This window comes from Lissotriton helveticus, chromosome 2_2 (genome assembly GCF_964261635.1).
Source record: "Lissotriton helveticus chromosome 2_2, aLisHel1.1, whole genome shotgun sequence".
Classification (NCBI taxonomy): Eukaryota; Metazoa; Chordata; class Amphibia; order Caudata; family Salamandridae; genus Lissotriton; species Lissotriton helveticus.
This window is the reverse complement of record NC_136060.1, coordinates 471,985,060-472,006,037: the sequence shown is the minus strand read 5'-3', so window position 1 is coordinate 472,006,037 and position 20,978 is coordinate 471,985,060. Positions and strand designations below refer to the sequence as shown.

The window sequence follows — 20,978 nt, the reverse complement described above, 5'->3', positions numbered from 1 at the left end:
TTAAGTTTGTCATCCTCTTCTCTGCCTCAAAGGTCCGAGGGGGGGGGGGGGGGGGGGTGATTGTATGAGAACTGACATAAAAGCACCTCTTGGCTCCATAACATCATATCCAAGGAGGTGTTTGAGACTGCTTGAAACCATGGCATGGGCGCGCTATTTGACATTTTCTGAATTCAGTCTGGTGTTTGGAGGACCTTTCTGAGGTGATGCATTTGCAGGAACATTGATGTTCATCACAAAGATAGATCCCAAATGTGAGTAACTTTATGATTAAATAATAAATGCCTTGGGAATTTAGGGCCACTTTGCTCCCAGGAGACACTGAGTAGACAAAACTCTGCTCGCCCCTCAGATGCACCATCTTGGGACTGTACAATCCTAAGAAGCTCAAATGTGCTGGAAATGAATTCTGCAATTGTCACAAGGAAGTGGCCTGCCCTTCCACTGGAAATCAAAACAGAACGAACCTTCATGATCTTTAGGAAAAACGTTTTTCAACTAGGACTAGTTTGGGTCAATATACAATGAATAAATATTATTGTTTATTTTACCTTTTCAGCAGGACTCCTGTAGACACATTTTTTTTAGTGTATGGCATGTACTACCATCAGTGCGAGGTCCGCGTGGAACCACCTGGCTTGCATACAGTTAGGGTGCATTGATCTTACAGACAGCATTGGATTTCATCATGAGGAAGAAGAGTCAAGAGCTGAATACAAGTTCAATGCTGTGGTATTTGAGCACCATGGTAACATGAGAATGGCTCAACCACACTATGCAGGTGGTGTGAGTAACCCTAGTAGAAAAGTAATTGTTTCTCTTGTACTCAGCAACTTGTTCAGTTAAAGTAGTCACAGTCCAGAGAAAGGCTGGCAAGCATCGGAGCAGAGTGGACTTATGATATGATCCCTCTCTGTTTCTAGTGACACTGTTGTACTTTTAGTAGAGTACGCTTGTATGAATGTTGAGGTTGCAAGTTGCCACTGCCCAGAATGGCCAAGCCAGTCTCATAGCGCTTTTCATTGACTGTCTCTTTAACAGTCCTAACCTGACCAGGTAGGATCCCCTTTTCCAGCTGAGCTGAGATCATTTCCCTTGTTCTGCATGTAGCACTTGATATGAAGCACATCCACCAGTCAGTGAGTGGCGAGCCTTACTCCAAGGAAAAACAACGGAGAACCCACTCAGTGCTGAGTAGACATCAATTTCATCTCCCCATCTAACGGAAGTACAATAACTTATTTGTGCATCAGAATGTCAGACCAGCATCAAGGCCAAGGGTTGACAAACCAGTCCCAGCACCTCTTGAGGTAGTCCAGGACATCATAGCCCAGTGGGGCACTCCTCACGTCGACTTGTTCACCTACTTGGAAAATGCTCAATTGCGGCAGTTCTTCGCCATCCAGTATCCTTTGAAAGGAGCCTTGGGGACATGTTTCAGTTGAAGTGGAACTTTCAGCTGAAATACGCTCTCACCCCCATACCCTTGGTTCCTGTGTTTCAGAGGAAGATTCACCAAGACTGGGCTCAAGTCATTCTCATCATTCCGGATTGGTCAAGAATGGTGTGGTATGCGGACCTTCTGCACTTCTCTGTTTGTTTTCCCTTCAGGTCGGCCCATCTCGCCCAGTGAAGAGCAATGGTCCTCCACTACAACATCTGAGGCCTCCGCCTACATGCTTGGAGATTGAGCAGGGAAATCTGAGCTCATTTCAACTTCCACTGGAGGTGGTAGATGTCATCTTGTCAGCGTGTCGAACATCCACCAAGTTGGTTTTATCAGGCAGATGGGGCAACTTTATTACAAGTTGTGAAGACATTAATGTGGACCTCTTGGAGGCCAAAATGTCACAGGTCCTGCAGTATACTTTCTCTTGCTAAAATGGGTTGTGCTCTGTCAAGGAGTACTTAGAAGCTTTGTATAAATTCCTTTGTCTGCCAGAGCAGCCGTGCCTTTTCAAGTCTCCCATTGTCACACTTCTTCTGAAGGGGTGGACAAATTTGTATCCTCCATCCCCCTTTGTTGTGCCTCAGTGGGACTTTAAATTAGTCTTGACTTTTCTAATGGGGACTCTAGTTGAGCTCCTACATAGTCGTCCCTTGAGGATGTTGACTCTCAGAAATGTGTTTTGGTGTCTATCTCCTCCGTTGAACAAGTTGCAAGCTCTCAATTTCTGTTCTCCTTTTACCTCTTTCTTCCTGACCAATTGGTGTTGCAAGCCAGGGCTACTTTCCTGCCAAAAGTGGTGACTCCTTACCACCTCGATGATTCCACTACCCTCTTAAGCTTTAAGATCCATCCCTCGAAGGAGGAGGAATGTTTGCATCAGTTGGATTCTAAGTATGCAGTCTACTTCACTGTGTACCACACCAAGGAAATAAGTCTTGATGACCAGCTCTACCTTGTATGCAGCAGTGCTAAGAAGGACACTCTCGAAATGGATCATTCTTCGCATCAGAAACTGTATGCCATTGCTAAGAAAGAAGCTCCGGAATCGGGGCTCATTCCACTAGAGACTTCCACCATTGTCAGAGGCGTCCCCATTGCATAGATCTGCAAGCGAACGACGTTGGCATCCCTGCACACTTTCACCAAGCGTTGCTGCCCGGATTCCGAGGTGCATGGGGATTTCCACCTCTAACCATTCATCAGCCATTCTTCAGGGATGGTTAATTACTCTGAAATCTGTTCTAGAGGTGAGGAGTCTGCAGGTAGAGGTATCCATCAGAAGAAAAAGTTACTTACCTGCGGTAACTATCTATCTGAAAGAGACAACTAGCCGCAGATTCCTTAACTTTTAAATTCTACCCAGGTGTTAGACTGGACCCAGACATGTTTCAGCAGCACCTCTGCGCGCCGAGGAGCGGCGTTGTATCGGGCTCTGTGATGACGTCAACTCCAGTCAATAACTTCAATGGAGCCAAATAAGTTCCTTCTGGCGAGGGGACATCAGTTTCTCCTTTTCCGCTTTGTAACGCGGCTGTGGAGAAGTGCGTCTCTGGCTGTTTTTCGGCCCTCCTGTGACGATTTTTTCATTTGAACCAGTGTCTAGAGCTTTCTATGCCTTCTGGATTAAAATACTGTGGGTCTTGCGCTCAGCAGATATCTGGTACGGATCCTCATTCTATCTGCATGTGGTGCTTGGGTGAGCACCACTGCGCCGAAGAGTGTGATGTCTGCCAATGGCTGAAACCGCAGGGGCCGTAGGAGCGACAAATGAATCTCCTGATGTCGCAATTGTCTGGGACTCCTAAACGTCCGAATTCGCAGTCTGCGGTTCAGATGCAGAGCCGCTTGAGAAGCCATTCCTGTGAGTCTCTCATTACATCCTATGAACAATGGCAGTGGTCCAAGTCCCCATCCATGTCTCACAGTGAGCGTCGCTGTAGATGATTGAAATTGCGGCTTTCCAGGGCTTCATAGTCTGACGCCGTGGTTTTAGGCAGCTACTCATGCCATTGTGCTGAGGACTCCGTGCAAGTCGCTCACGCGCCTCCCTTCATACCCTGGAGCCGGAGCGACTTGGGCAAAGAGAAGAGTATTATGATGCTCTCCATGTCATCTTTGGACCTCACCTTCCTCTGGAACGCTTCCGGGGCCCAAGGAGGTGATGGGTACAGTTACTGCATCTTCGCTGACGGATCGTCCTCTGGTTGCGGTCAGACCCTGAGGGATGCCGGTGCACAGCCTGCTGTGGCACTCAAACCTGTGGCGCAGACTGAGGGATGCCGATGCGCAGCCTGTTGTGGCACAGACTGACTCCGGGGCGACATCAGTTGTTCTGCAAGAAAGCGTTCTGGTGGCACCGGAAGGCTCCGAACTAGTTGATTCATGACCATGCAGAGAGAATTGAGGCGTCAACATCCACTCAACTAATTCTGTCCACAGCGCCTTTCCATTTTCTGATCCCAATGTTGCTACGGTGCTGTGTCGGCGTTGTTTGGGGACCCAGTAATTCAGGGTTCTTTGGAGGTGATGGAAGGAGATGAGGAAGAAGTTTCTTTGGTGCAACCTGAGAATCCACCCCCTATGATGGATAGCTGGATTTCGAAGTTAGACAAAGCAAGTGGGCTAGAGTCAGTTCAGTTCAGTAATCTTTATTTCGAAGAATAAAAAATCCTCATAAAAATACATTACACAGCAAAAATTTCATTATATTAAATTTCTGAACTTTTGATAAATTAAAACTGTGGGGAGGGTACAATTCATAAGGAGAATCTAATTATTTACAAAGATAAATTAATTTCTTGTATTTCTCAATGTTTTCGACTACTTTTAAAAAGCTAGAGTCTTCTCTTGCTTCTAGCCTTCTATCTCCTCCTGGCCTTGCGTTGGAAGCCAGGTATTCCTTGGCAGATGCGCTAAGAAGGGTGGCGGATGTTTTACATTTGACTCTCTCATTGAGGTTCTTTATCGGTTCAGTCAGAGATTGAACCAGTGCTACCCTTTTGTGAGGCACTATATGATATTTTACTTTGGACATGGGCTAAGCCCTATACTGGTGGACCATGCTATTGCGCAAACACCGCCCTGCCCCAGTGATCCTGGTTGTTGTCTTCGCCAACCTACACACCACAGTTTTGTTGTTCAGGCCGCTAAAGCTTTGCATGATTTCGATAGTCTTTCTCATACTCCAGCTGACTAAGATTCCTGAAATCAAGACTCTTGTAGAAAACATATGTTTTCATCCACCAGTGAAGCGTTACGCTACGTTAATTCAACTTGCGTCCTAGGATGTTTTTCTGATGCCTTATTAGATTCGTTGGCACAACTATTGCTATTGTTTCCAGAGGCTAATAGGGGCGAATCAAGTCAATTGATTTCGGATGGGCGGCAAGGCTAATCACATGGATGTGGAATGGACACCACTGATTCGATTGGTCGAACCATCGCGTTTTCTGTGACATTATGCCAGCGAGCATGGCATCATACTACTGGATTTCCAGAGGCAGTCCAGTCAGTTTTAATTGACAAGCAGTTTGATGGCGTTAATTTGTTTGGTACCCCAGCAGACGCTGCTTTGCATAGGTTTATGGATAGACAGGGTCGTACCGACCCTTAGCCCTGTTTCCTTCTTTTGTCTTGGTAGAGGAGTGGTTCCCGTGCAAAAACTTCTCCTGGTTTGTGATTTGATTCAAAACTATAGTATGATGTGCGTTTTGCAGTGTAACATCACTGGTTGTGTTGTTCGAGTCTTTGCAGAGGTTTTTTGTTATATCAATGTCAGGTTTTCTTTCTGTGAGACCCTACATGTGATATTTTCCTACCGATGGTATATTTTTAAGTTATCTCTGCTGAGGGGCGTGGATTACAGGTTTTTTTAGCAACTTCTTGCCTTATTTCAGCTAGCAATATCTTGTAGGTGTGAAGAAACACAGCTTTTAGTTCCCTCCTTTTGGTGCGTTTTTACATCCGTTCATTCTGGGGGTTTATTCATCAATCGTTGCAGATTGTAACATGGTTATTATTGATATTTACCAATTGTATGGCATCAAGGTACTCCTAGTCCTTCAGGTTTGCCATGCTTATCCTATTGCATACAGGTTGTATCCAACTATGTGGATTTTTGATGTAGCTTTTATCTATGTTGATTTAGGATAATTTATTCTGGCATGAGGTTGGATGTTATCTGTCTCTTTGAGACATTAGCCCCTTCTCTATTATAAATCTGTTATCCTCTGCACCTCACAGTTGTTAAGAGATAATAGGGTGAACATATAATCTATTGCTTACTTGAAGGGAGGATATATATATATATATATATATATATATATATCTGAAAGAGTCATGTTAGTGATAGATTCCTTACCTTGGAATAATCCCCAGGCGTCAGACTGGATCCGGAAAGCTTTCGTTAGCAGTACCCCTGCATGTCGATAGGCGTCGCTGTATGGCTCCCCATGCATTGTTGGTGTCGTACTCGCCAAGATGACATCACTGGAGCTACTTAGACGCGCCCACGCCTGCTGACGTCAGTTCTTTCTTTTTCCGTGCCTGCAAGCGCAGATCCGGAGAGAGTGAGATCGAGGCCCCGGTCGCAGAGCAAGCACCGTCATTCGAAGTCTTCGCACTCGGGTAAGGCGAAGCATAATAAGTCGAAGAAGCAACGCCGCTCTTCGTCCTCCCCTCGCCTGTCGCGGGACACGGCTGAGGGGGCAGGTGGAACCGCCCCTGCGGCTCCAACCGAGCTCGAGCAGTTACCGTTGGCTTACCCACCTTTTCCGGGTCCATCGGCAACTCCGGCCGAATTGCAAGAGTTCGTGTCTGCAATGGCACGTATCTTCGGCCCCGTCAGATCGCCTTCGGGCTCCGCTGGCCCCACTGTTCCGCGTTCCTCAATGTCGCCGGCTCTGACGTTGTCGACGCTCAGAAGCCTCCATGGCTCCGGCCGGGGTTCCCCGTTATTGCCGGTGGACCCCATACAGCCCCCATCGACGTCGCCGCTACCGGCGGAGCTCATGCTGACACCGACGGCCAATGTCGGCTGCAACTTCTTTTCCTACGCCGAACCGGTGCCGGAGGGATGTCTCCCAACACCAATCCCGACGCTAATGGGGAACTTTTACCCTTTTCTTCACCCACGTCCTCGTCCACTTGTGGAGATAGGGGAGGACTGAGAAGGGTTTGAAGACCCTCTTGCAGCACAGGCGGAGGCCGGTGGCCCGGATTACACTCAGGCGCCTGGTTCACCATCCCCTTCAGCTACTATGGAGGACAGTGGTTCTATTTCCACAGTGCTATGTAGGGCGGTCAAGGCTCTGGGCCTCGAGCTCCCTACAGTGGCTGTCAGGACCAACCTTCTGACTGAAGTGCTTTGGCCAGCCTCTTCTTCTACAGAACCGCTGTTGCCCTTTAATGATGCACTTACTGATGTACTTCTGGGCACTTGGTCCCGGCCCAAAACAGAGGCTCCTATGGACAAGGGTGTGGGGCGACGCCATCGCCCAGCCCCTGGCGACCCTGCTTTCCTCACCCAGCACCCTACACCCGAGAGCTTATTGGTTCAGACCTCGACGTCCCCGCATGCGTTTCCTTCAGCTCCACCAGACAAGGAATCCAAGAAATTGGAGCAGTTTGGCAAGAAGATTTATTCTTCCGCAAGTTCTAGACTACGGTCTGTAAACACTGCCTGTCTCTTGGGCCGCTATCCCCATTCTGTATGGGATGCGGCTGAGCTGGTGCTACCTCAGTGTCCAGAGGTGGCCCGGATAGTTCTCTCCCGAGCTCTTATGAAGGGAGAGATGCGGCCAAGTTCACTATATAACTTGACACCGCTGATTCGCTGGGTAGGGCGATTTCAACAATGGTGGCACTACGTCACCATGCTTGGTTGAGGACGACTTGTATTTTCTGCAGATGTCCAGAATACTTTGATGGACATGCCTTTCAATGGCACCTGTCTCTTTGGTGATAAGGGGGATTCCACATTGGAGCTTTTTAAGGACTCTCGGGCCATGGCCAAGTCCTTAGGCCTTTCGGCCGCACGTACTCCTTCCTCTTCTAACTTTCTTTCCTTTCGAAGCTCCGGAAGAGGCGTTGAAACACGTTAATTTCAGAACAAGCCTGCGGAGCAACAGTCCCAGCGCAGCCGCGGACGTGGGGCTCGTAGAGGCGGGTCACGGGGCCAGCGTGCTGGTCAGTCCACCAACACCCCCGCTGCCAGTGCCTCCACACCTTCCTAGTCCGGTGTTTCAGGCCCACCAGACGCCAGTGGGCGGCAGGATTCATCATCACCGCCCCCACTTGTACCCCATTATAACAGACAGGTGGGTTCTGGAGATTGTTTGAAGGGGCTACCCCCTCCCCTTCGAGTCTACCCCCAGCCATGCCACCGCAGTTCCACCGCATGTCGGGGGATCATTTGACACTTCTCCAGCAGGAAGTTGTGGCCCTCTTGGCCAAGGGGGCCATCAAGGACGTTCCGACGCCAGAAGTAGCCCGTGGTTGTTACTCCCACTACTTCTTTCTTCCAAAGAAGGATAAGGCTCTATGTCCCGTCTTAGACCTTCGGAAAGTCAATCACTTCCTCCGGAAGGAGGAGTTCAAAATGCTCACTCTGGCTCAGGTCTTGTCTGCTGTCGACCCTCAAGACTGGATGGTGGCACTGGACCTGCAGGACGCTTATTTTCATATTCCTGTCCTGCCGGCTCATCGGCGTTACCTGCGATTCACGGTGGGCCAGGAGCATTTTCAGTTCACCGTGCTCTCCTTTGGCCTTACCAGCACCCCTTGGGTGTTCACAAAAGTGATGGCGGTTGTCACAGCTCATCTGCACAGATCAGGGGTTTCAGACTTCCCCTATCTCGATGACTGGTTGTTCAAGGCGGGCTTCCCCCAGACAGTCGTCTCCCACCTCCAGACTACGGCCGACATTCTGTATTTGTTGGGGTTTTCCATCAAAGTGCCGAAGTCGCATCTGATTCCCTCCCAGAAGCTCCTCTTCATCGGAGCGGTTCTGGACAAGGCGCAGTTTCGGATTTATCCTCCCGAACAGCGAGACCAGGACATTCGGGCTATGATTTCGATCTTTCAGCCCTTGTCCTGGGTTTCGGTCAAGAAGACCTTGAGGCTGCTGTGAATCATGGCCTTCTGCATCCTGCTGACCAACCATGCCAGGTGGCACATGCAGGCTCTGCAGTGGGACCTAAAGTTTCAGTGGGCGCATGTTGGAAAGTGGGTTATTGGTAGGGGCAAATGTAGGTCTGCCACTGGCAATAAGGCGACTAACACATGGTAGGACCCAGCATATGTCTTAGAAAATTATTCCTATGCTCAACCCTTGGTAACGTGGCTGCAAGCAGACAGGCTTAACTTCAAAGACAGGTATGTAAAGCATTAAAAAACACAATTTCAGTAACTAATTAAGACACAACACAAAATAAACACCCAACACCAATTTATAAAAATTAGTAATATTTTTATCTTTTGAATGACACTAAAACTAAAAGAATCCACTGTAGGGAACCAGAGATATGAATTTTTAAAGATTAGTCATTTTCTAGTGCTTGGAAACAACAGTGCCCCTTTTAGTCATTTTGTTTTCTCTAATAGGTATACCTTTAAACATGGTTCTGGAGAATCTCACCAAATGTGTTGCGCCTACTCCAGCAGGCGGGTCCAGTTAGAACTCCTTCCTGAAGTTCTGCTTGCGGGTCCTAAAGTATCCAACACACAAGGCAAGGTTCGGAAATCTCCGAGGGTCCTTGAACGTGTGAAACTTCAATTCCACTTGAACACAACCCATACAAATCCACTGATGGGTCTCCAAGGTGTAGATTTAGTTGGTGATGTTCCAGTTGAGCTTCTTTTAACCTGTAGCTTTCAGGGAGTCTACTCTTTAGTTCTTTTCCAGCAAGATAATCCACAGGGCTGTAGTTTCAGATGGTGCAGTCTTCATAGGTCAGGCCTTAGAGTTCCTTGCACAGCAAAATCTTTTCAGCAGGGCACTTTTTGCTTCATTCAGCTTCAAGCAGCAGATCTGGAGGGCTCTGCCCCTCTCAGATACTTATTCAAAATTCTCTGGGTCAAGCACCAGGTCACTTCTGACCAATGAGAGCAGGGCAACTCCTCATAGTTATGACCTCATCCTGTAGAGTGTGGCATTATTTTGTCCCATAGTGCACCAATCTTCCAAATTCATAATGGCTGATTCTCCAGCAAGGAGGTAAGAGCTGGCTAAACACACACCCTGGGATGGCTTATTTACATGGCCTGTCCCCCTACCATCTGCACTTACCTTCCTTAAACCTAGCCCTGACTCTGATTCAAGAGTGTAAGAGTGAAACTGAAACTCAGGCCTCCCCTCTGCCTTTGAAGAGCCTGGTTTACGACTCCACCCCCTAGCCTGGCATTCCTATGGAACAACACATTGCCCTCCCAGGACAGTTGATAACCCCAGGAGCCCTTTATGGGGCTAATCCACTTAACTCTGACCAATCAGGGCAGACCACTGGAAGGCTGAATTTGGACTTACAAACAGGAAAGCCTTATAACTTCTTGTATGTACATTTTAGGAGAAATTCAACAATAGGATATTGTTGGATATAGCACTGCTATTCATAGTCTTTGAACGGGGGCTCTGGGTCCATCCCTATCAGGAGTTATTATTTAATACCTTCCTGCAATGTTAACCTATGGGCCATGGGGTTTGCTATAGGGAAAATGATGTGGGCCAGTTTTCTAGCACCAGGGCTTATAAAAACATATTTTATAAGTATTTCCCTAATTTCTCCAGGACCCCCCCTCCCCTGTGCTACTATGGGAGACTTCATGGGTTCTGAATTGCAGAAATATTGCAGATCCTCCTTACCCTGTGCTCCTCGCATCAAAGTCGAATTTGAGCAGCACTTTTAAACAATGTGGGATGTGAAATGCGAAATTTCACTTTACCCAGGCATATAAAAACTAATTTTATAAGGGTGTACCTTATAGATAACTGATCCCCCACCCCTGGGATACCTAGGGGAAAGTCTGGGGGTCCTTAATATGCCAAAACATTGTAGGTTTTCCATTTTTAAGTGGCCCTATCACCAAACAAAGTTTGGGCATGATTTACTGTTTAAAAGCAGTCCTGGCAACCAGTGCTGCTTTTAAACTGACCTCGGGCTTCAGCACTGCACACATGCAGGTGCAGAAAACCTGCAGTCCTCTAAACTGCCATGCCCTAGGATAGTGGGGATTTCTAGGTAGTTTCAACCCCCTGCCCTATTATATACTGGGGGCTTATGGGGTAGGTCATGCCAATTACAGGGGTACCCCACCATACCATAGTGTACCCTAGTGTATGTTGGGTGTCTTAACTGTTTTCTAATGTGTTCCCTTTAGCTTGGCACTGCCCCTGGGCCAGGTTAAACAGAGCCCAAAGTTAGTCAGCGTCTGTTACCGCCAGTTCCAGTCAGCAAAAAGTTGGAGGGTGCCCAAGGCACAGGATGACTTTGCAACAGCGCAGCATCAGGGGAACCTGTCCGACTATGTCCAGATCTCGGAGGGCACTGCACTACAATTGCAGTGGTGGCTTACGAATCAGCATTGGGTCAGCGGCAGATCCCTCTCCCTTCCCCAACCGGAGCACACAGTGGTGATGGATGCGTCCCTCCTGGGATGGGACCGCCCATGGGAGCGGCGGAGATCAGAGAACTCTGGTCTCCGGCGGAGTCCCGGCTCCATATCAACCTTCTGGAGCTTTGGGCGATCCTTCCTGCACTGAAGGCATTCCTTCCCTTTAGTTAGTGATAGATTCCTTACTGCCCCACCCATCCTCCCCGTTCTGCGAACTGATTTCTACGGTTAAGGTCATCCTTTCGGGCCCTAGTTTCTATGCACCAATGGTCAGTATCTTACATGGTGCTGCGTTCCTGCTGCGTAAAGTTGCGTACAGAACTGACGTCAGCGTGCGTGGGCGCGTCTAAGTAGCTCCAGTGATGGCATCTCTGCAAGTACGACGCCATTGACGCATGCTGAGCCGTACGACGACGCCTATCGACGTGCAGGGGTACTGCTGACGAAAGCTTTCCGGATTCAGTCTGACGCCTGGGGATTATTCTAAGGTAAGGAATCTATCACTAACTAATGTCTCTTACAGATATATTGTTACACAAGTAGTAACTTGTGCATTAAGTATATGATTCTGATGTCTTAATCACAGTCCTGGGTCTCAGTGAGAGCGGCTTTAAGACTTGCTGGTCAGTTGGCCTAATGCATCTTACTTGTACTCTTTACCAGGCAACACATGTGGGCTCTGCAGTTGGAACTAAAGTCTCAATGAGCCCATCACCAAGGAACCTTGTTGGATATTATCCAGAATTCGGAGTAGACTGTACAAGATCTCCTGTGTTGGTTTCTCGACCGCAATCTGACTAGCAGCAGACCCATCTCCCTTCCCATCCCCACTTAGAGTTGAAGGTGTTTACTGATGGGTCCCTGGTGGGTTGGGTAAGTCTCCTGTAAGAGTATGAGTTATCTGGCGGAAACCCAGCCGCACATAAAACCATTGGCGTTACAGGCCATTCACTTTGCGTTAAAGACTCTACTGCTGTCCATCACTCACAAATAACACCACTGTGATATTGCAGTAAGCAGTTTAGAGTGGGGTCCTGGATCATGTGCAAGGAGGCCTTACACCTCTGGAGTTTGCTGGAGCTTTGTGGTATTTTCCTGATTGTGATTGTGATTGACCTGACAAAATCTGCTGGTGGCACCTGGCAGTTCGTTAATCGTGGCTACGTCCTGGGGTGGTGCAGGGCATGTTCTACCAGTGGGGGAGAACCTTGGCCAGATCTGTTCGCCTCCGTTGGGAACATTCAGTGTCACAACTTTGGAGTTCCTAACAATTGTCTCTCTAGAAGACTCATTCAGACCAGAGTGGAGCACAGGGCTCCTATACACCTTCCGCCACTTCATTTTCTGCCCTGCGTTCTGAAGATCTTGAACAACTGGACCCACGTCATCCTGGTGGCTCCAGATGAGGCCAGAAGAAAGTTGTATATACCACACAACACCTCGGGTCTAAAAAAGACTAAGGAAAATGAGAAAGGCAGGGGTAAACAAATGTCATAAGTTAAGATAACAGCCTCCACTATTCGAGAAGAGTACCTCTTTTGCCAAAACCCATCATTCACAGATTGTGATGTTTCATCATTTGGGTCTGGCCTCCTCTCTCAAGGGACCACAGTCTCATGAATTGACTGGGGTACCCTTAGCTGAGCGAAGGACTAGAGGATGGCTGATGACTCCACAGAGTATAACGAGGAACCCAAAGGCATATTTTATGCTATGTGAAAAGGGTGTCTAAAGAAGAAAAGTGCAGCGCTAAATGATACGAATAAAAGTGTGTTAAAAATGACTAAAGGAGCTCTATACCAATTTTATTCTAAGAGTGCCCATGTCAAGATTAAAAAGCAGTATGCTAACACTTGAGATTATCAACTGTTGAGCAAAGGAATTAGGTCAACATGTTTCTGCCCACACAAGGATCTATAAGTATCAGGGCATTCCTCAGAACCAAACAAACAAAAAATATAAATAAGCTGCTGCTGAATGCCTCAAGTGAAAAATGATACAGTGATAAATGTCAAAGCAAACATTTCATATACTCCACCGGTAATGTCCAACTATACAGGAGTGGAAGTAATTACCGGGAACCTGCAGAGAAAAAATATACATATATTAAGGTATTGGTTACCCCGCCTCACACATTCACCAAAAAACAGCCTCTCTCGCATGCAAGTGCGTACATGAAACTCGAAAGTAGTTACGAAAGAAGTCTGAATAGTACATCAACTTACCCATATCAATTGGGTATCACCCTCACCTCTACCTGGTCACTAATAACGGAAGGGGGCCCCTCACTGTAACAGAAAGCGATGTCCATGACGCAATTTATCATGGCATATCTGACTGTCGCAAAATTCTTACTCATTAAGCATCTGTCACAACAGAACTGCACTCTCCAATGTGTGTAACTAAACACAATATAGTATCCTCCGCTTGTTAATTAAAAGCAACTCTGAAACAACACATCTATCAAAAAAGGTGTAATATAATCTAATATGTACATTAGTTTGTGGCGTACAGTTAATGCAAAAGAAAACGTCAGGCGTACTCAGATCGAACTTGCAGTAGTGGTTGTCGAGTGTGAGTAGCTAAGTCAAAAAGCAGATGAATCTGCAGTCAGAAGAATACTGCCTCCGTTGTCGATATATATCCTATCCCTGTCATTATGGAGAAGCGGCATCTCACAGGGCACAGAAAATTACTACATTTGCATCAGCTGAGTCAAAAGCAGATAAATCTAAGGTTAGAGTAATACTGCCTTTGTCAGCTTGATTTTTGTGTATATATGACCAACCGTCCTGGTTTCAATCACTAGTTGTGAAGTATTTCATTGACGGTGTGGCACATGTTTTCCCCAAAACTGTTTGTGATGCCACAGTGGGACTTTGATTTAGTTCTCACATTCCTTATGCACATTCCATTCAAGCTCATGTCCAATTGCTGCTGCCCCTTTTGACTCTCAAAACTGCCTTCCTCATTTCTTTCAATTGCGCCACACTCTCCTACTGCCACCACCATAACCCACTTGTGTTCCCAGATAAGCTGGTGTTGAGGACCAGGGCAGGCTTTTCATTACCCTCCCAGGGCAGGCAATTCATTACCCTCTCAACGTTCTTTGCCCCGCCTCACCCCTGAAAAGAGGAGAAGGGACTCCATCAGCTGGACCCAAAAGAGCACTAAGCTTCTACATTGATTGTCAACCAGATGCTCTTTCGAGGAATCGGCACTGGCGGTTATCTGGGGCAAAGAACAGTGAGGTGGTGCAGCCAGTGCTTAATTTGTAAAAAAAAAAAAAATGTAAGTGGGTCATTTTCAGGAGTCCACTGCAGCTTGCACCATCCTTTGCCACTGCCTATGACAATAGCAACACAAGTACTAACCATCACACCAAAGCTATACGAATGGTATAGACATCATGGAATTAGTCATTTTTACTTTATATTGATTTCATAAAAAACTGTTGTGCTCATCTCTAAATTAGATAGACAGCACCCCCATGTGGTAATTTGTAATAAGTGCCGCTGTTGACAATTAAGTGCAGAGTAGCGCAAACCACCAGCTCAAATTAAGACGTGTGCAGAAAAGGACTCTGTCATAGTGAATAGTCCTCTGCATTAAGACCTGCTTTGTGCTGCCCAAGAAGCAGCCTCCAGAAGGTTACTACCTCTGCTTTGGCACAACTTAGACGTCTGTGCATACGTACACCATGCACAACTGCCGTGACAGCCAGTACGACAAGAAGGACATTTTACCCTTTTGGTTGTGCAGGACTTTTTGGTTTGGGTCCACTCCACAGGCCCTCCACCTTTGGGAGGTACTATTCTAAACTTAAGTATTCTATGGTTAGAAGTATCTTTTAAAATGTCCCAATTTAGAGATCTCCACACTGGTACCTCTGTGCACTGCGTTCAAGAGTGCGAGGAGAGTCAAGCAATGCCTGACGTCGCTAGGCAGGGACGACACTTATGTACTGCTCTATAACTTCTGGGGTTGAACAAGCCAACGCGAAGTCGCACAATGCCACCTAGCAATGCACAGGAGCACTGCTATGAATGTTTCTGGATTCATCTTGCACCTTTAGGGTTATTCTGAAGGTGAAGTATGTGTGGTTAGAACGAGTATTCACCAGAACGAGAACTACTGAAGGTAGGTAACTTGTTCTTTTTGTGCCTCCTCCTTATGCCAGTTTCTTATCTAGACACAGGTAGTATTGGAGTTTAATATTATTGCCCTTTTCCATCCATCTATTTATCCTTTTCCTCATCCATCAGTGAGCGTTGAGTATTTCCTTCAGTTGGGAGTCTTAGAGGGGTCTTATCTATTACTGAGTGAGATTTCAAGAGTTCAGGATTTGCATCAAGTCATTTATTGGTTTGAAACATAGGAGCTTGCCAAGATTCACCTGCAGAGAATTGAAGGACATTTGTTGAAAAAAACGTGCTTCCTTGGCTCCGTTAAGAGGAGTTAGTTGACAAGCAGTTCTACAGTATTTATTAACTCAGCCCCACCACCTGATGCTGTTTCAGGAGTCGTTCATGATACAGAGTAGGCGGGAAGGAGAAGATTGTTACTTATATGTGGTAACAATCTGACTGATGGACATGTACCTTCTTGTAAATTCCACATCAACATCTAACTTCCCATCTGCTGCAGATCTGACATTTACTTGTTAAAATCATTTTAGTTTTTGTTTATTTTCTGTTGGTGCAGTGGGTGAACATGTGAAACTGGCATCATCAAAACAGAGGTTCCTTTATGAACATGAGTCATCACATCCAGAACTTGCCATCAGGCCCATTTGTATCCGGTGCTACAACAGCGCCCAGTGTTGCTGTTAAACTGTAATTGATGAAAATGTGTCCTAATGGAGTCTGAAGCCTGTGTCAATTTTGAGATGAGCAGTCATACTAGTAAATACAAATCCATTTGAAAGGACGTTACCAAGGGTAAGTAACTTATTCATTGTAAATATGGAAATCATATACTAATCACTGTGTACAGTTGTGGGTAATTAAGGTGGGAAGTGGCAGTTAGTGATTTTTTTATCTTTACAAAATGATTTTTAAAGTTTTCCATAACTTTTTGTAATCAGTAATGGACCAGTTCATTGATGACTATATAGAGGAAACCAACAACGAAATTGAAAAGTATAACAAAGAGCTGGAACAGCAAGAATATCATGATGTCTTTGAGCACAAGATGTAATGGAATGTTGCTTACTTCCCAAAAACTGATCATTTTCGAGTCATGTTATTCATGAAAAGCATTCACTCCTAATTATGTAAATGCAGTTTTTTGAAGGCCTTATGTCCGTCCCTGTGATTAAAGTGTATTGTGCTATAGAAATGCATTGTTTGCAATGTTCAGCTATTTGCATTTTCTACCTTCATCTAACTCATAACACAGTGTTTAGTATTGTTTGCTCATTTTGTAAACAGCTTATAAGTTAGAACAGAGAAGACTAAAAATGCACATGCCCTTTTTAAATGTGATTCAAAAATTAGGACCAAAGTGTACACAATAAATTAAAAGTTCTGCTGTTAAGAACTTAACATTCCAAAGCTTGTGAAAGGGGCCAGCTCACAACAATATTTGCAACAAATGGTAGAGCACATACAGTGTGATCTATCAAGGGATTACACTTGTGTATCAGAAGTTGGAATGTGTCCATTTCCAGTAGGTAGACTTACTATAGGGAAATCCCAAGTCTCAGTTATCCTGTTTATAATTTTTTTTACTGTTAATGTTTACTGGACAGTTACTTTGCTAACAGTAAAGCAGGGTTTCCAGAAATGCTATAACTCACCACAGACTTAGTGGTGACAGTGTACTGCATTTATTTGATAGTGTACTAAATTTACCATGATGTTATATATGCAGCAACCCTTGTCTGCCGCACTTTTTTGTGGCAGTCATAAATCCGTCCCATGGGTTGACATTGCACATCACCTACTAAAAGGTGTATTTGAAATTCAAACTTTAAACACCCTGGCTATGCAGATTGAAGCAGGTGCTGTACAATTAACGTTGAAGAAAGAAAAAAAAGCATTGCCCAGTTTTAGTAACTCCATCTGAGGTGCATAATGTCTAATGAAATAGGTAAAGAATGCGCATTCAGAAAATACAGTTGGGTAGTTATAGAATGTGTCTCTTCTACTCCATATATTTATTTAGTTTGCTCTCTAGCAACAAAAAATGCAATGTCAAATACTTAATCTTGGAAAATAATGTTTTATCTGTAAATCACATGTTTCATTTACCTTGTCAAAATGTAACTGAACATGTGTTGTCTTAAAACCGACGAAGTGCCAGACTGTTTTACTATTTTTCTTTAATATTGTGTTTGACATCAATATTAATCACATAATCTTTCATATTTGTGAAAACAGACTAGCCTTTTGTTTAGTAGTGTGAGTGATGGAGCCTTTCCTGTTAAGTATGGTGCTAAATATGGTTGTTTGTATCAATAATTGGGTAGTTCCTCTCTTCGAAATTTTGCAAACAGTTACAGGCATGTTTGTTGCTTATATCTTTCCTTCCTGTAAAGAAACTGTGACTTAACCACATGCGCGCGGCGGGTTTTCCCGCTGCGCGCTGAAGTTTTTAAAACCCCGCTGTTCATGACGAGCTCAGCTCGTCATGAGCGCAGGACAGGTAAACCTCATGACGAGCTGAGCTCGTCATGAGCGCAGAAGGGGTTAAAAATCAAATAGGTTGTTTTAATCCTAGCAGCCTTGAGACTTAACAGTTTCATTTGTAATATTGGATGCTCTAAAATAGATAACAAAAGTCTGTTTGTAATATTCTTCAAAATTTGATATGTACTAGCTAAATGTAATAGATAGGGGGTGCCCTAGTTAGAAAATAGTTGCTTAAGCTTGCCCAAATGAATTATAGTCCTCAAATAGAAAACATAGGCGATATTGATTATTCAGCAATATGATGTATCCTCTTTGCTGGATTCCAGAATAGAAATGTAGATTCTTAGTTGATGTACATTCAATTTTAAGTGGCTGTAATATTAGTTACTACTGCTTACTTACACTCATTTATTGATTCTTTTGAAGGGCCATTAGATGTAGAAATGTACTGTACTTTTCATGCACTAAGGACTTTAACGTTTGTAAATTCCTTATATGCAAACAATTTGTTGTTAGTTTTTGCAAGTTGAATTTAATAGGTGCAACACATATAATGGCTTGGGATCGACAAACATTAAAATGTGGCATCCCTTAGTCTTTCAGTAAGGTACCTGTTAAAGTTGACTTATTGCACATTAGTTAGCAGTGGAATGTATGTGAAATAACAGTGTTTTAAGCAAGAGTATAAAATGAGCCATTTAGGAAGTATTTGAAAAAATGTAGCTTATAAAAAATATCATACTATGATAATTTGTTAAAAGATGACAAAGCAATTTAGGCAAGATATTGCATTGCAATTTCTAATTGTAGCTCTACCTTAACACTGCTAGATCATTTTTCACTGTTAGTCTAATTTTGTACAAAGCTAGTCATATGTATGTGAGCAAAAGCCATATATTTAGAATTTTTTTTTTTTTTTTAAATCAAAACATACGTAACTTAGACATATAAGAGTTGAGGCAGTGAAGGTACAAACTATCTCTTCTTGGGACATGATAAGCTACGTAGGTTCTAAGTGCAATTTATTAATTGAAGTAGAAACAATTTCAGTAGTTTAATTGCTGCTGGTCTCTAATAACTTAGTGTTGTGCAGCTTACAAAGTCAGTCTCTTCAAGTAGTTAGGGACTAATTGGTGCCTGTTTTTTGGAGTGAATTATTGTCGAACAAATGCCATAAAGTGCAAAACCAATGAACAAAGTACTGTAGGACACTGCACACAAACCAGTTCTTAGAGGTGCCAGGAGAGTGTTATCAACTTGATGATATAAATACTATTTAGTGCATGCTAAGTGGTAATGATAACCTTGTAATCTGATCAAGACCTTTCACCAGACTGGTACTATTTCAGTGAAGATGTTGATTATTTTTTGGTATAGAAAAATGTTATTACCTCAGCCTTTAATATAAAACTGTAATTTGTGAAAAAATTGCAGACAACTGTGACAGCTCTATTTTTTGAAACACAGCAGTGCCTTGCTTATGGCGCCATTGATGCACTAAATGGATGCGCAAAGTGATTGTCATTGGCTGTAATGTCTCTCCCCATGTTCGAAGGGGAAACAGTGATGGTGAAAGGACTTTAAAGAAATATACCTTAGTTTAAACTACTAGGACATACTGTAGAGGTAATTTGTAGGAAAATAACTCTTTGAGGACTAACATGTACAAAAAATGGAAATGTGATCTAATGAAACTTGTAGGTCTGGTGGCTGATAAATTTGTGCCATTGCACATCACAAGTTAGCATATTTTTGCATTGTTCCTGTAAGAAAAGTATGTTTACTGCATTGTCTCAGATTGAGGGGAATATTTTGTTTAAATATGATTGCTCAGATTTGTCTACTGTATAGGTTTTGTAGCTATTGTAAAATGAAAATAGACATTCTCTGTAAGCTGAAGAGAAGATGAAAAAACAAGTGCCATTACACTGTGTCTATATTTATACCGAGTAACAAAACTTGATAACAGTGACTTTTCCCTAGGCATTTTTTGTATTGCACAAAGTGCTTCAATAGAGTCCTCAAGGGGTTTATTACATGCTTTGCTGACCTTATTGTTCGCAGCTTGTTTTTATTATCACAGAGAGTGAGTGTGATTACAAGTTACTGAAGTTATAGGGAGGTGACAAAAATGTGAGAAGCTTAAAGAGGGAACGCCTGCAACCTAAACTACCCAAGTGACTTATTTGAAACATTTGTTATTGTCTAATGCTGCTGATGTTGAGCTTGTTTGAGGTTCAGCGATTTCTGAAATCAAACAGAACTGCTCAGTTACAGGGATAAGTTCAGTTGCATGTTTAAGGGTTCCCTATTAGGCGAATTTTGAGATGTTTTCTTCTGGATTTGCACAGCAACAAGCTCTGAACACCAAGAAGGTGTGTCCGTAAAAGGGAAAAACTTAACTAGTATAGAAAATTGTAAACTGTGAGTTGTTAGGAAGGCATTGTTGGTGTGATTTTAGCTAATTAAATGTACCTCAAAATATTAGTATGAGATTACCTAATTTTTTCATGGTTGTTTAATACTAATATGATAAATGATCTCACTTTACAATGTGCCAAATTCATTTTTTGTACTAGTTTTCAGTACTTGGAATTTTTGAAACTTGTTAAATTAAAAGCTTCTTTCTACAAATACTACTGTAACTTCAGTGAAACTGAATTGTGTGATTGAAGCCTATTTTGCGTTTTATTGTATTTATTACACTACTTGTTAAATATATATATTAAATTGCCTTCCATTTATTTTTTTATTGTTTTACATGTTTTTACCAGCAGTTGTGTGGATGTGTTGATTTTTACACTTGTAATTTGAATGTGATAAACAAACAAATAAACTATCTTCTGTTACGAGTTTGTTCTCATTTGTATTGTTTAATTAATATGTCTTCATTGAGAAGTGAATTAGAACATGGTTTGTGGCTTGACTTAATAGGACTACTCAAAGGTAATTAAAGCATATAATCTAAGCTATAATACCACTAACTCTCATTGTTACAACATTGTAAATAAATTATAACATATTGAATAAAACACTGTATATTTTAGTGATAAGAGAAGGTCACAGCCATTAAACCTTTGATGGAGGACAGTAAAAGGGTCACTGCATGTAAATAACGGACACTTGCCCAGTGCATTTCCAACACAAGTAAAGCCCCTTCCCTCAAGAAATGTTGGAAATTTGACAAAAAAAATAGGGGCATGAAATCAACAACATTAAGCAGACAAGGTAAAAAGGAAAGGTGTAGCTTAAAGGGGGTAGCCATGAAGGTTGCACTCAGAGTA

General features: G+C 43.8%; 1 protein-coding gene across 3 annotated transcripts in view; it reads left to right on the top strand.

The window, feature by feature from the left end:
• The window catches only part of DNAAF9 (dynein axonemal assembly factor 9), a 548,844-nt gene extending 528,298 nt beyond the window's left edge, over positions 1-20,546 (top strand). For all 3 annotated transcript variants that reach the window (XM_078678718.1, XM_078678720.1, XM_078678719.1), the window contains exon 37: positions 16,146-20,546. In XM_078678718.1, the coding sequence (XP_078534844.1) occupies positions 16,146-16,258 (113 nt within the window). In that variant the 3' untranslated portion in view covers positions 16,259-20,546. The remainder of the gene's footprint in view (positions 1-16,145) is intronic.
• The last annotated feature ends 432 nt before the right edge of the window (positions 20,547-20,978 follow it).